The sequence below is a fragment of the Erythrolamprus reginae genome, chromosome 3 (assembly GCF_031021105.1).
Source record: "Erythrolamprus reginae isolate rEryReg1 chromosome 3, rEryReg1.hap1, whole genome shotgun sequence".
Classification (NCBI taxonomy): Eukaryota; Metazoa; Chordata; class Lepidosauria; order Squamata; family Dipsadidae; genus Erythrolamprus; species Erythrolamprus reginae.
Genome location: NC_091952.1, coordinates 129009984 through 129022169, shown reverse-complemented (window position 1 = coordinate 129022169; position 12186 = coordinate 129009984). Strand labels below are relative to the sequence as shown.

Below are 12186 nucleotides of genomic sequence, written 5' to 3'. Positions count from 1 at the left end.
AGGCAATCTCAGCATCTCAGGCCCTTTTCTCTTCACCCAACATCTGGAATCATGTGATCCACCTTTTCTGTTCAGGAGCTCGTGCCATGTCCTTCTGTCCTCCATTAGACCTTCTTTCCAAGCAACTTCCACAAATCCAGTGTCTTTTTCCCCACTTGGAAGTGGACCCACAATATCCCTTACAACCGTGATGAAAAATCTATGGCATGCGTGCCAGAGGTGGCACATGGAGATATACCAAATAGCCAGCTGATTTTCGGCCTTCGGAAAGGCCATTTCACCCCCTGGAAGCTTCCTTGAAGTCCCGAAGTACAAAAAAACCACCCAACGGGCAAACCAGAAGTAAATGGACTGTTGTGCTGTTTTTTGTACTCCGGGGCTTTAGGAAGCCTTCTGTGAAGGCTCCAGAGTACGAAAAGCAGCACAACATGCAAATCAGAAGTCCGTTTTCCAGAACTTCCGTTTTACCTGTTTTTTCACTGTCACAGGCTTCAGTGAGGCCTATGCATATGTGCAGAGATGGAGGGGGGGATTGTGCGCATGCGTGGGAGAGGAAATGCATGTGGGCACGTGCGCACATGCGAGCATATGCACACATACACTTTTGGCATACGAACCAAAAAGTTTTGCCACCACTGCTTTTCAACAACTTGATGCTTTCATTCTATTAACGCACAGGAAAACTGTCTCCAGAAATTCTTAGCATTATGCAATTTTGTCAGTAATATTAGAGCCACAATAACTAAATTTCAGCAGTAAGGATGGGAATATAGGAAAACCCCCCATAGAAACATATTTTATAGAAACATATTTTTCATTTTCGAGATATTTATAAACTAGACATTAAATCAGGGATGTAGCTCTGCAGATGTTTAATGCTTCCAGTCATGAGTCGGGGGCGAATAATGTATGAAAGGCTTTACACAGCCTACATCTGATAATATAAATTCTGGTTTAAACTGTAGAATCTTTCAAAAGTGAATGTTGACATCCTGTAGTAGCTCTTCCTTTCAAGGGCTTTGTGGGCATTAGTGAAGCATGTGTGGATTATCACACAGAAAGACAAGAGGGGGAAACATTCAGGAAACATCCAGAGGATGCAGTGACTAATACTTGGGGGAGAGAAGTTTGGCTTGGGTTTTACCCTTTATGAAGTTTCCTTTGGAATGTATGTTTCACCCGATTTGTTTTGTTTTTTGCCTAGCGCCACAGTCTCCATTTTTCTCAGAAGAAATTTGGCATGATGGAAAAAAGTAAAATAAATTGAGCATTTCTTTACCCAGGAAACTTAATTAGGCCATTACAATTCACAAAATTATGGAACAAATTTAGCTGTTTTTAAAGTAAGAACAATTATAAAATTATTTGGCCCAAAGAAAAAAAGAGATGAAAACATGTGGAAACTTTAACCAGAAATTATCTATGTCATTTATTTTTATTTACATAGACAGCAGCTTAAGTAAGAGTTAAGTCATAGTAATTGCGAATGGGGTTATTCTTTTCAATTACTAATCGGTTGATGTAAGCATGAATCATAAGTTCACTGAACCTAAGCAGTTTACATGCTAAGCTTCTTTCTTTCAGCCAACTTGATTGTGTGTTTTCTGGGAACTCTATGACATTGCAAAAGCTCTATCTACCTACCTACCTAGATTTATAGGCCGCTTTTCTCCTCGCGAACTTAGGGCAGCTATTGTGGTTCATTAAGACAACAATGAAATTATAGAAATGGGAAGCCATAATAATACTCAAACATAAACTCAATCCTTAATTCTATTTAAAAAAAAAGGACCATTAAAAAAATGGCAACATTTTTCAAGTGACATGACTGAGGACTCAGAAACTTGTTGCTGTATATTTAAGAAGTATTTCACAGTATTTCTGTGGACTCTGCCAATGGAAACCAATGGGGAGTAGCTGCTCAGGGCGAAATAAGCAATGAGTAAAGTGACTTCCATCCCTAATTCCAATTCATCAAAACTTATTATTAAACAAACTTATATGGCTGGCCAACTCCCACATGGTGACTACAAGCAGCGTGTCAACCTCAAAACGACTTTCTCATGCTTCGTTTTTTGCTTGTCATTCATGAGTGGGAGGAAGTTTGGGGGAACTTAGGAATGTGATGCCTCAGCTACTAGTCAAAACCTGCGAACCAAGGCCATGTCAATGGACACCTGTTGGAACTGAACGGGAAACTGTTGGCCCATATGACCTTAAAAAAGTCATATGGGGGGGAAATCCCATTCTTTTAACTATCCCTAAGCGCGGGAACTATTTAGAGCTAGCTTCCACCTTTCTAGGTGCCAAGATGATGACCTCAATAAAGGGTTTCTAGAACCTGAACAAAGTATCAGCATCCCAACTTCCTGGAGTACTCGGAACGAGGACAGAGCATACAGCAGTAAAAAGCCACAATTACTTCAAGTCCCCCCAAAACATTATCTTTTATGTTGTTCTAAGATTCAGTAACCCTCGTTCAGCCTCACTAAGTGATTATGGGGCATGACAAACTTTCAAAAATCTTTTCATTTTGTTAACACTACAATCCCTGGAGTATAAATATGATAGGTGAAATTCCAAGACCATAATCATTATTAGAGGGGCCCCATATCAGTTTTGCATGTGACTTGTGTTTTTGGCCATAGAGAGTTTTTCCCAGAGAGAGGGGTGGATTAGAGACCGTACAGCTCATAGCTGGATGGGAGAGGTGGGAAAGAGGTTCAGGGTAGCCACGTCCTAGAACCTCTTGGAATATACCTAGTAGATTAGGTTATAGCTTGAGTCGAGCAAGGTTCTATTCATTACACATAAGCGAAAAGTATTGAATCCAACTGTGTCATTTCTGAGCTCAGGCCTGACATCAAACTTGCCAAATTCGTGGTATAACCGTCTAACCTATTAGATATATCTTGAGAGGTTCTAAGGCAGTGATGGCAAACCTATGGCATGGGTGACACAGGTGGCGTGCAGAGCCATATCTGAGGGCACGCAAGGCATTGCCCTATGGCAACTCCAGCATGCATGCGTGCGTGCGCTGGCCATCTGATTTTCGGCCTTCTTTTCGGTTGTTTTCATTCTCCAGGCTTCACAAAGAAAGCCTCCTGATCCCTGGGGATTGTGAAAAATGGCCCAAAGGGCCAACTGGAATTCTGGAATCTTCAGCGAGGCTTGTGCACATGCGTGGAGTGCAGCATGAGGGTTGCGCGCATTCGCAGGGTGAAGGGCAGTGATGGCCTGCTACTGGAATGGTCAAGTGCTTCGCTCTGGTAGCGATTTTTGGGATATGCATGCAGCTGTGCGTCACCGACATGCGCATGAAATTTGGCTTCTGCACATGTGTAGCACGTGAACTCTCATGTGAAGACGCTCGTGCGATTGAGATTTCTGTGATTTTCACTCATTTTTTGCTTCTGCGCAGGTATGGAAGTAAAAATATCTGAGAAAATTGCTGAAAGCTCGTGCGTGCATCCTCACACTGTGCATGCGCACAAGTCAAATCTCACGCCAATGGGTGCCTGCATGTCCACTGGTTGCGTGCGCACCCACAATGGCCTCCAAGAGTGCATTGGTGCTGCCAAAGACGACAGTCCTTTGCCGGTGAAGGGCATTGCATTATAGGTTTGGGCATGTGCCCACACACTATTGGTATCCAAGTCAAAGATGTTTTACCATCACTGTTCTAAGGTATGGCTACCCTGAACTCTTCCTCCTCCTCCCCATTTCAGCTTAGAAATGTACAATCTCTTAATCTGGACCTCTCTCTGGGTAAAACTGTTTCCTCTTGCTTCTTTAGGTGCACATTTGTACCAGAGTATTGAACAGAGGAAACGTAGTATTAAAAAAATGTTAATAAAGATTTGTCGTCTCTCTTCAACAACCTGTCCCCCAACTGCCATGTTTCTACCAGGATACTGAGTTTGTCAAGTTCTTTTAGATTGTAACATTCTGATGAGGAAATTAGTTTATTATTTCAACCTGTTTTGGGGCAATGTGAACAACAATGGTTCAAATTGTATATCAAAACAGCTATGAAGCCTGATTAGATCTAGTTACATAACATTCTGATATAATTAGACATAAGTCAGATTTTTTTTCTTTTTAGCAATCAACACTACTATTTTAGGAATTGATCAATTTTTTTCTACTAAAGCAGCATCTGAAATAAATATTTAAAAGATTTTAAGTTGCACAGATTATTGCAAAACCTTTTAGAAGTGATTACCTTATTGCTACAATGATCTGTATTAACTCACTGAATTGGATCAGAACAGTATTTGACCCATGTCGCTGAAAACAGGAGCAAGATCGGTACATTTTTATTATAAAATTTACATTTTGGGAGGCAAATTTTAATATGACACTCTCTTTGGTCACTAAAGTTGGGTTTTTTGGCACATTTTTGTGATTACTTAGAGCATAGAAGTATATTGTCCAGTATATTAATTTCTTCTTGCAAATGCCTTAGAGTAACACGAAATATTTGCAAGAGAGCCATCTATTGGTTTCCAGAATTATAGCCAATTTAGTCTTTGCAAGAAACAAAGAGCCTCGTGCATAGGCTTTTGTGGATCACCTTCAATTTCATCAACTGAAAGAAAGGTTATTAAAACAGACTGTGCTATGGTGACAGATTCCAAGATATTTAATAATTTATTATTTGTATTTATATGCTTCCTACTTCAAAGAGGAATCAAGGCGAGACATTATTTATAGATAAACAAATATAGCTCTCTATTGTTAACACAAAAGCTCTTCCTCCTATCTTTGTCCATCATAACTTTTTTTATTTTTTTCTCCAACACAAAGTTAAAAACAACACATAGTTCCCTCCTATCTAATTCACAATTATAGTCAATGAAGTTGTTGGCTGAAAAATCATCTTTCTTTTCTATCATTCTCTGAAATAAATCTAGAAAGCTTATATCATTCTGTTATTAATATCTTGATGTAATTATTACAAGATTAAATGCATACATAGACAGTACACACCGAGGAAGCAACATAAATATAAATCAGTCAAAGGGGAAGCATATTCAGAATGACAAAAAGCAATCAGAACCCCTGTGGGTCAATGAGGAAAATAATTCAAATGTTACAGCCAAATGATGTCTTTATTCATATGAGGATGAATCAAGAAACCCTTTCAGACTCATGTTGTGAGGCTGTGCACCAAGTTGGTAAATGGCAGAATATATCAGACATTGCAATGAATTTTATCGCTTGCTCGCCTTAAAGACACTCATATGCAGAAGCCATAATTAGAAGGAAGGGTTTTGCTAAGCTAACATCCAAGCTAAGAACAGCTAGAAACTTACTTATTGCTATAGAATGTAGAATTCTCTCGTCTCTTTGTGAAGCCAATTGGTAAAGTTTGTAGGCAGATCTTGCACCTCCGAGCTCGGTTTCTCAGAAAGTTTACCTGATGGAAGATAGAAGTTTTCAAATGACAAGCATAAGAATTATTTTAAAATATGAACTACGTACTTTAAATAATTATTTTGACAAACTGTGGGTTAGAACTACAATGGTGCCTCTAGTTATGAACTTAATTCATTCCGTGACCAGGTTCGTAAGAAGAAAAGTTAGGTAGAGGTACCACTGCATTAGGCTTCAAGCTCAAGACCCCCCCCCCTTTTTTTTTGAGAATCATGGAATCTTTTGCATTCATTTAGTTTGTCATCATGTCTAAACCTTGTTTAAATAAGCCATGTTGAAAATTAAGCTTAAATGTTAGTCACTAACATCTCCTCATGGCCCAACTATATTTGTTCTTACATGCTTATTTTTTTAAACAGTAAACTATAATTGAATGTTATTTTGAAACAGATGTATTATGTTTCACAGAATAGATGAGACACTAAAAATCACTTATTTGCATTCAAGAATATGTGGGGCTCAAACACTAACGGCAAACAAGATTGGAAACATATCCAGATATGTACTGCCTATCTGGGTGCATAAGGCAAAACATAGCAAGTCTCCTATACAAATAAAAAACAAACCCTTGAAAACTTATTGCTATGTTGCTATAATTGCATTTCTAAATGAAAAATTTCCATTTTGCCACTGTCATTCCCATAAGCTGTCTTTAATCAACTACACTGACGTTTTACTTGTGCCTTCAATGTATTAGGTAGTGCTCCAAATAGATGCTTCCAAGTGAAACCAAACAGCTTAACGATTTCCCTTTTTACATTCATTTAGCCTAATCATTCTGCAGACACATTTCCTGCTGTTCCCATGCAGCAATTATCAAAGGAAAAAAGAAGGTGGAAAAAACATATTTCAAACTATAAAATGGTTCTTCCATGGGACAATGCTTTCTGCTAAGTTCTTGTGCATCACTTGTTTTATGCAGAATGTGGGGTCATTTATAACTCTAGAATTTTACAACTGCAGCATGAAAATATGCTCCATTAGCTCCTTCAAGGACATGCTAATAATTTCTGTGATTTCTCTTTGCTTTCCTTTCTATTCCTTCAAACTTAACAAAGATAATAAGGGCTTCCAAGCAGGGATATATGTAGTCCTTCACTTATGACTGGCCACTTAGCGACTGTTCAAAGTTGCAATCAACCTGAATAAGGGGACGTATGACTTATGATCTGGATTTGAAATTCCAATGGTCAGGCTTTCTTCATAGTCATGTGCCCAATCTTTGGGTTCTGGGCAATACAACTGCATTATGGTTGTTTGCAATGCCATGCAGTCATGTGGCTGTGTTTTACAAAGATTTTGCTAAAAACTTACAAATCGATTACTTTTGGGTTTATGAGAAATAGCATCTCGAGCAGCCCGGTCAGTCATTCTCCCTCCATCTTCTAGAAACCGATAGTCTGAAGAAGAAAATCAAGGAAAAGATAAGGAGACATTATACTCCCGGGGTAGGGACGGTCTTAATTAGGACTAATTTTGTGGGTGGGGCTTCATTTGATCACATGTGCTCAAAAAAAAGATAGGGCTCTTTTCAAGATGTATCATCTTTTTGGAGAAACACGATAATATTCAAACACATTTCATCTCTATTTTCAACTGTGATTGAAATATGCTATGCATATCTCTATATGAGCTAGGATTATTTTTCAGTTAAGAAATATACTTACTTTGCCTCATTTCAGTCCAAAACATTCTCAACCTATCTTTGTATTCTATTGTGTTTATTTTATGATACTAGGACAAACTACACTATTAGTACAGTAAAAAAAAGAGCTTAGTATTGGCAGAGTAGCAAGTGTTTATTAAATAAACCAGTTTTAATTTTATAATTCTTATACTTTAAAAAGCAAGCAAATTACATAGCACTGCACTAGTCTAGATCATTGCTTGTTCCAAGTCCTACAGTACACCGAGTAGTTTTATTGGACTAATACTCTTACCACTTAGAAGAGTTAAGTTGCTGAACTCATTCACTGAAACAAAGGCAGCCTTTTCTCTGATTCCATTACAGCTGTATAAAGTTTTATGCTTTTTTACACAAGCCAAACTGAAAGCACAAAAGCAAAGAAACACTGTTATTTTATTTTCAGCATCTAAGTTTTTTTTAAAAAAAAAATCTTTGGTTTATACCTACCTGCATGAATATTTCATACATCGAGGGCATCTGTATTTTGCTATTTCTTTATTACAGAGTTCACATCTAAAAAAAAGAAAGAAATTTGAGATGCGACACTTATAGGTAAACAGCACAGAGAAAAGTCTCTAGAAAGGGGAACACTGGAAAAGACAAACTAATGAAGAAAAATTATCAGAACTTTTCACTTCTGTTTAAGCGCAAATTCCCATCAACAGCCTTGCCTATCTCCCCAAAACTGATTTATTACAAATTAATAAACTCTCTCAGGATGTCTTTGCAATGACAGCATTCCAAATGCATTTCCTGCAAAAGGTGTTAAAATAGTGCTACTGATAATCTGAGCCCCTTTTGAAGCTTCCAATGAGAATCAGCACAACAGGGTTCCACATCCTACTAATGGTCGCTTTCAAAATTCTGTCTTATCGTTTGTCAGCAGCATCCTGGTAAATGTTGCTTTGTCATTTCTTGCCAGTAGAAGCAACTAAACAATAGAAATTCTTTCCCATGGTTTGTTTAGCATGACATGTAATTGAGTAACTTGGACTGGTGCCCCCATCAGCTACAGATGATGCATCAGAGCTCCAATTGGCACATCATACTAAATCAAAAATACACAAACTTGAAGATCAGCACTTTGTGATCTGTTCTACAATCAGCTCCTGGCTGGATCTTGTAATTGATGGCACACCTATATTAATTTTTTTTAAAAAATCAAACCCTAATGGTGGGTTTCTGCATCACAAGAAATCAACGTGAGCCTAGGCATTGGGATGCCACTATTCTAAAAATCTGTATTTTTTTAAAACACCGAATTCACGTGATTTTGTGTCTTCCTATTTTAAACAGTATCTGATTACCATATTTTTTGGATTATAAGACGTAACTGACTATAAGACTCCCCTAAATTTTGAAGAGGCAAACAACAAAAAAGTTTTTGACCTCTATGAACCCCATTTTTGGGATTTTTAAAGCCTTTTTTCTGCCACTTTTTGAGGCTTTTTCTGCCTCAAACTCAGCCCCCAAACCCTCAAAAACGGGCTGAAAAAGGCATTAAAATGTCCCAGAAAAAGCCCCCAAAACAGACTGGGAAAAGGCCAAAAAAGAGCCAAAATGGGACTTGTGAAGCCCAAAAAATACCTGTGGGGGAGCAGGGCTTTAGCAATATTCAGTCTATAAGATGCAGATATTTTCACCCCCTTTTGGAAGACAAAAACAATGTGTCTTATAGTATAAAAAATACGGTACTTAAAAATACAACAAATTCTAGATGGCTACAGAGAGGTACAATAACTCTAATTTCTTGGAACCATCTAAATTTTCCAGTTTTTGCAGCCTAGATACGGTAGCCTTTCCCCTCCTTGTTATATATCTATCATCTTCTAACTCTCTGACAGATGATCACTAATTTTTTACTTATTATGTAATTACATTAGAGTTCCATTTAATTAAACATGATTTTTGAAAGTCTAAATGTATAAATGGCCAAACAAATATTTCAGAGCAAAATAAGCTTAATCCCTTTCTTTTATGCATTGCTTTATCAGAGCATGATGATTTTGTTTATTGGCGCTAACTCAATTTTTAATTTTAGTTGCTGTGGGGTTTTTCCTTTCAGAAAGGCCAAGTGTCAGGTTGCTGACGTAGGCTTAATTTAACAGTAAATTCTGAGAAACCATTTTTAGATATAGGGAGAACAGGACATCTTCAGGATTGTCACTATAGAAGCAGGGACAGTCCTAAAAACGTCCTGTTCTTCTTCATATCTATAAATGGATTAAATGGATTAATTGAATTTCTGTTGTTAAATGAGATATTTGTTAAGTGAGTTTTATGAGTTGTCTTGCCATAGCTGTTGAGCAAAACACGGCAACTGTTAAACGTTAGTGACATAGTAGTTAAGTGAATCTGGCTTTCCTATTGACTTTGCTTCTCAGGTGACAAAAGGTGATCACAATGACCCCAGGACACAGCAACTATCATAGATAAGAACCACTTGCCAAGCATCTGAATTTTGATCATGTGACCATAGGGATGCTGCAAAGATCAAAACAGTGAAAAATGGTCATAAACTGTTTTTTTCAGCACTGTAGTAACTTTCAGTGGTCACTAAACAAATTGTTGTAAGTTGAGGCCTATCTTACATAGCCAAGTTTTTAAAGCTTTGTGAAAAGCCAATAGGGTCATTATATTTGAATATTCTAAGTCAGGGGTCTCTAACCTTGGCAACTTTAAGACTTGTGGGCTTTAACTCCCAGAATTCCTCAGCCAGCAACGCTCAGCCAAAAACTTTAAGATTTGTGGAGTTGAAATCCACAAGTCTTAAAGTGGCCAAGATTGGAGATCCCTGTTTTTAAGTGAATAACCTAAGGGTTTAATCCAACTAGCACAATCATTCTATACTTAATATGGAGAGCTGATTTCTTGAAATAAAGCGAGATCTACTTCCCTCTATAACTGTCTGGTTTGATTTTGCAACCCAACAAGAAGACATAGACTTCAGAGGATAATCAGAATTGCAGAAAAAAACAATTACCTGCCTTCCATTGAGGACCTGTATACTGAGTCAAAAAGAGGGCTGTGAAAATATTTATAGACCTCTCACATCCTGGATATAAACTGTTTAAAATCCTACCCTCAAAATGAGGCTATAAAGCACTGCACACCAGAACAACTAGCCACAATAACAGTTTTTTCTCAGATGCCATCACTCTTCTAAACAAATAATTCCCTCAACACTGTCAAACTATTTATTAGCTCTGCACTACTATTACTATTAAGTTTTCTTATCATTCCTATCACCCATCTCCTCCCAACTTATGACTGTATGACTGTAACTTGTTGTTATTGATTGTTTCCTCATTGCTTATTTGACCCCTATGACAATCAATAAGTGTTGTACCTCATGATTCTTGACAAATGTATCTTTTTCTTTTATGTACACTGAGAGCATATGCGTCAAAGACAAATTCCTTGTGTGTCCAATCACACTTGTCCAATGAAGAATGCCTTGCTAATTCTATGCTATTCTACTCTTTCAGGGAAATATTCAAAACAAGACGCAACTCCCGCCTCCCACAACTGGCTTATAATAGCAGCAGAGCAGCCAAAGCGAAGCTACAATTGAAAGGTCCCACGCCTGGAAACTTAAGAGTCACGAGGTTTGTTTCTCCACCCTCCATGCAGGGATAGGCAAAATTGGTTCGTTTATGACTTGTGGACTTCAACTCCCAGAATTCCTGAGCCAATCATGCTAGCTCAGGAATTCTGGGAGTTGAAGTCCACAAGTGATAGAAGAGACAACTTTGCCTTACCCTTGCCATCGGGATTGCCCCGAATTTCCGTCTGAATAGCTCGGGCCGCGCCGTCCGGCGAAGCAAAGTCGTCCAGCCGGGCTGTGGCGAAAAAGAAGTTCGGAGGAAAGGGAAAATGAGGCCGGGGCCTACCTCTGCAGCGACATCTTCCGCTGAAGAATCTCCTCCGCCCCACTCGGAGCGGCTCCCGTAGCGGCGCTCGCCATGCTTGACGCGCTTGTCTTTGCAGCCTAGACTGGCGCGACGCGGCTCGCGGGAGCTCGAGACACCGCCCCCTAGCGACCGCGCGAGAAAGAAGCCCCGCCCTTCGAGGGCTCTGCGCGAGTTTTAGGGTTGCTTAGCCCCCGGGCTGAGATTGTTTGGAAGCGGGAGCGAAGGTTGTGGGAATGGGGAATCGTTCCTGACAGACCCGTTGTGTAGGGAAAAGTAATGGAGGAGTGCAAATTGGGTACTCTGGGGTGGAGCTCCATCTTCGCTACCCCACTGTGACCCCCCACCCCCGTCCGTACCCCTGACTGTAGGCAGAGAAGAGACTAACGTGTAGTAATGGTATTGGTCTATTGCTTCCTGTGTAGCTTGCCCTGCCAGTGTTGGTGAGTGTGGTGTATTATTGGCAGAAAAACAATAAGTCAATATCCATGAAATCAGTAATCAAACAGGAAGAATAACAGTTGGAAGGGATCTTGGAGATCTTCTAGTCCAACCTGCTGCTCAAGCAAGAGACCACAGCACCACCCTCATTAATATTTCAGAATACTCTAATGCCACCAACGTGAACATGTGAAATAATGTAATTCACCAACTGATGGACCATTATATCCAATGATGTAAAATTATTTGTATAATTGCAGAAGTCTTTCCAGAGTAGGAATAATATGACGTGGTTCCATCGTGTCTCCTAATTTTAAATAAACATAGCAATAACAAAATGAAGATTTCTATGTATTTAGGGGATAAGGTTTTTTTTTCTGGAACAAGAAATTTAGAACTATTAAAAATTATCTATCTATCTATCTATCTATCTATCTATCTATCTATCTATCTATCTATCTATCTATCTATCTATCTATCTATCTCAGTGTTTCCCAACCTTTTTGGAGCCGCGGCACATTTTTCATATTTTCAAAATCCTGGGGAACATTTGGGGGGGGGGGGCGCTAAAAAAAGTTTGGATAAAAAAAATCTCTCTTCCTCCCTTTCGCTCTATTTCTCTCTCCCTCTTTCTCTCTTCCTTCCTTCTTCTCTTTCTGCCTCCTTCCTCTCTCATCTCTCTTTCCTTCCTCTCCCTCCCTTTCTCTT

General features: G+C 38.9%; 1 protein-coding gene across 1 annotated transcript in view; it reads right to left on the bottom strand.

Moving 5' to 3' along the window:
• The window catches only part of ZNHIT6 (zinc finger HIT-type containing 6), a 48786-nt gene extending 37674 nt beyond the window's left edge, over positions 1–11112 (bottom strand). The window contains exons 1-5 of the mRNA XM_070749035.1: positions 11020–11112; positions 7574–7639; positions 7380–7486; positions 6754–6839; positions 5319–5422 (exon numbers count right to left, since the gene is read on the bottom strand). Coding sequence (XP_070605136.1) covers positions 5319–5422; positions 6754–6839; positions 7380–7486; positions 7574–7639; positions 11020–11093 — 437 coding nt within the window. The 5' untranslated portion in view covers positions 11094–11112. The remainder of the gene's footprint in view (positions 1–5318; positions 5423–6753; positions 6840–7379; positions 7487–7573; positions 7640–11019) is intronic.
• Between the last annotated feature and the right edge of the window lie 1074 nt (positions 11113–12186).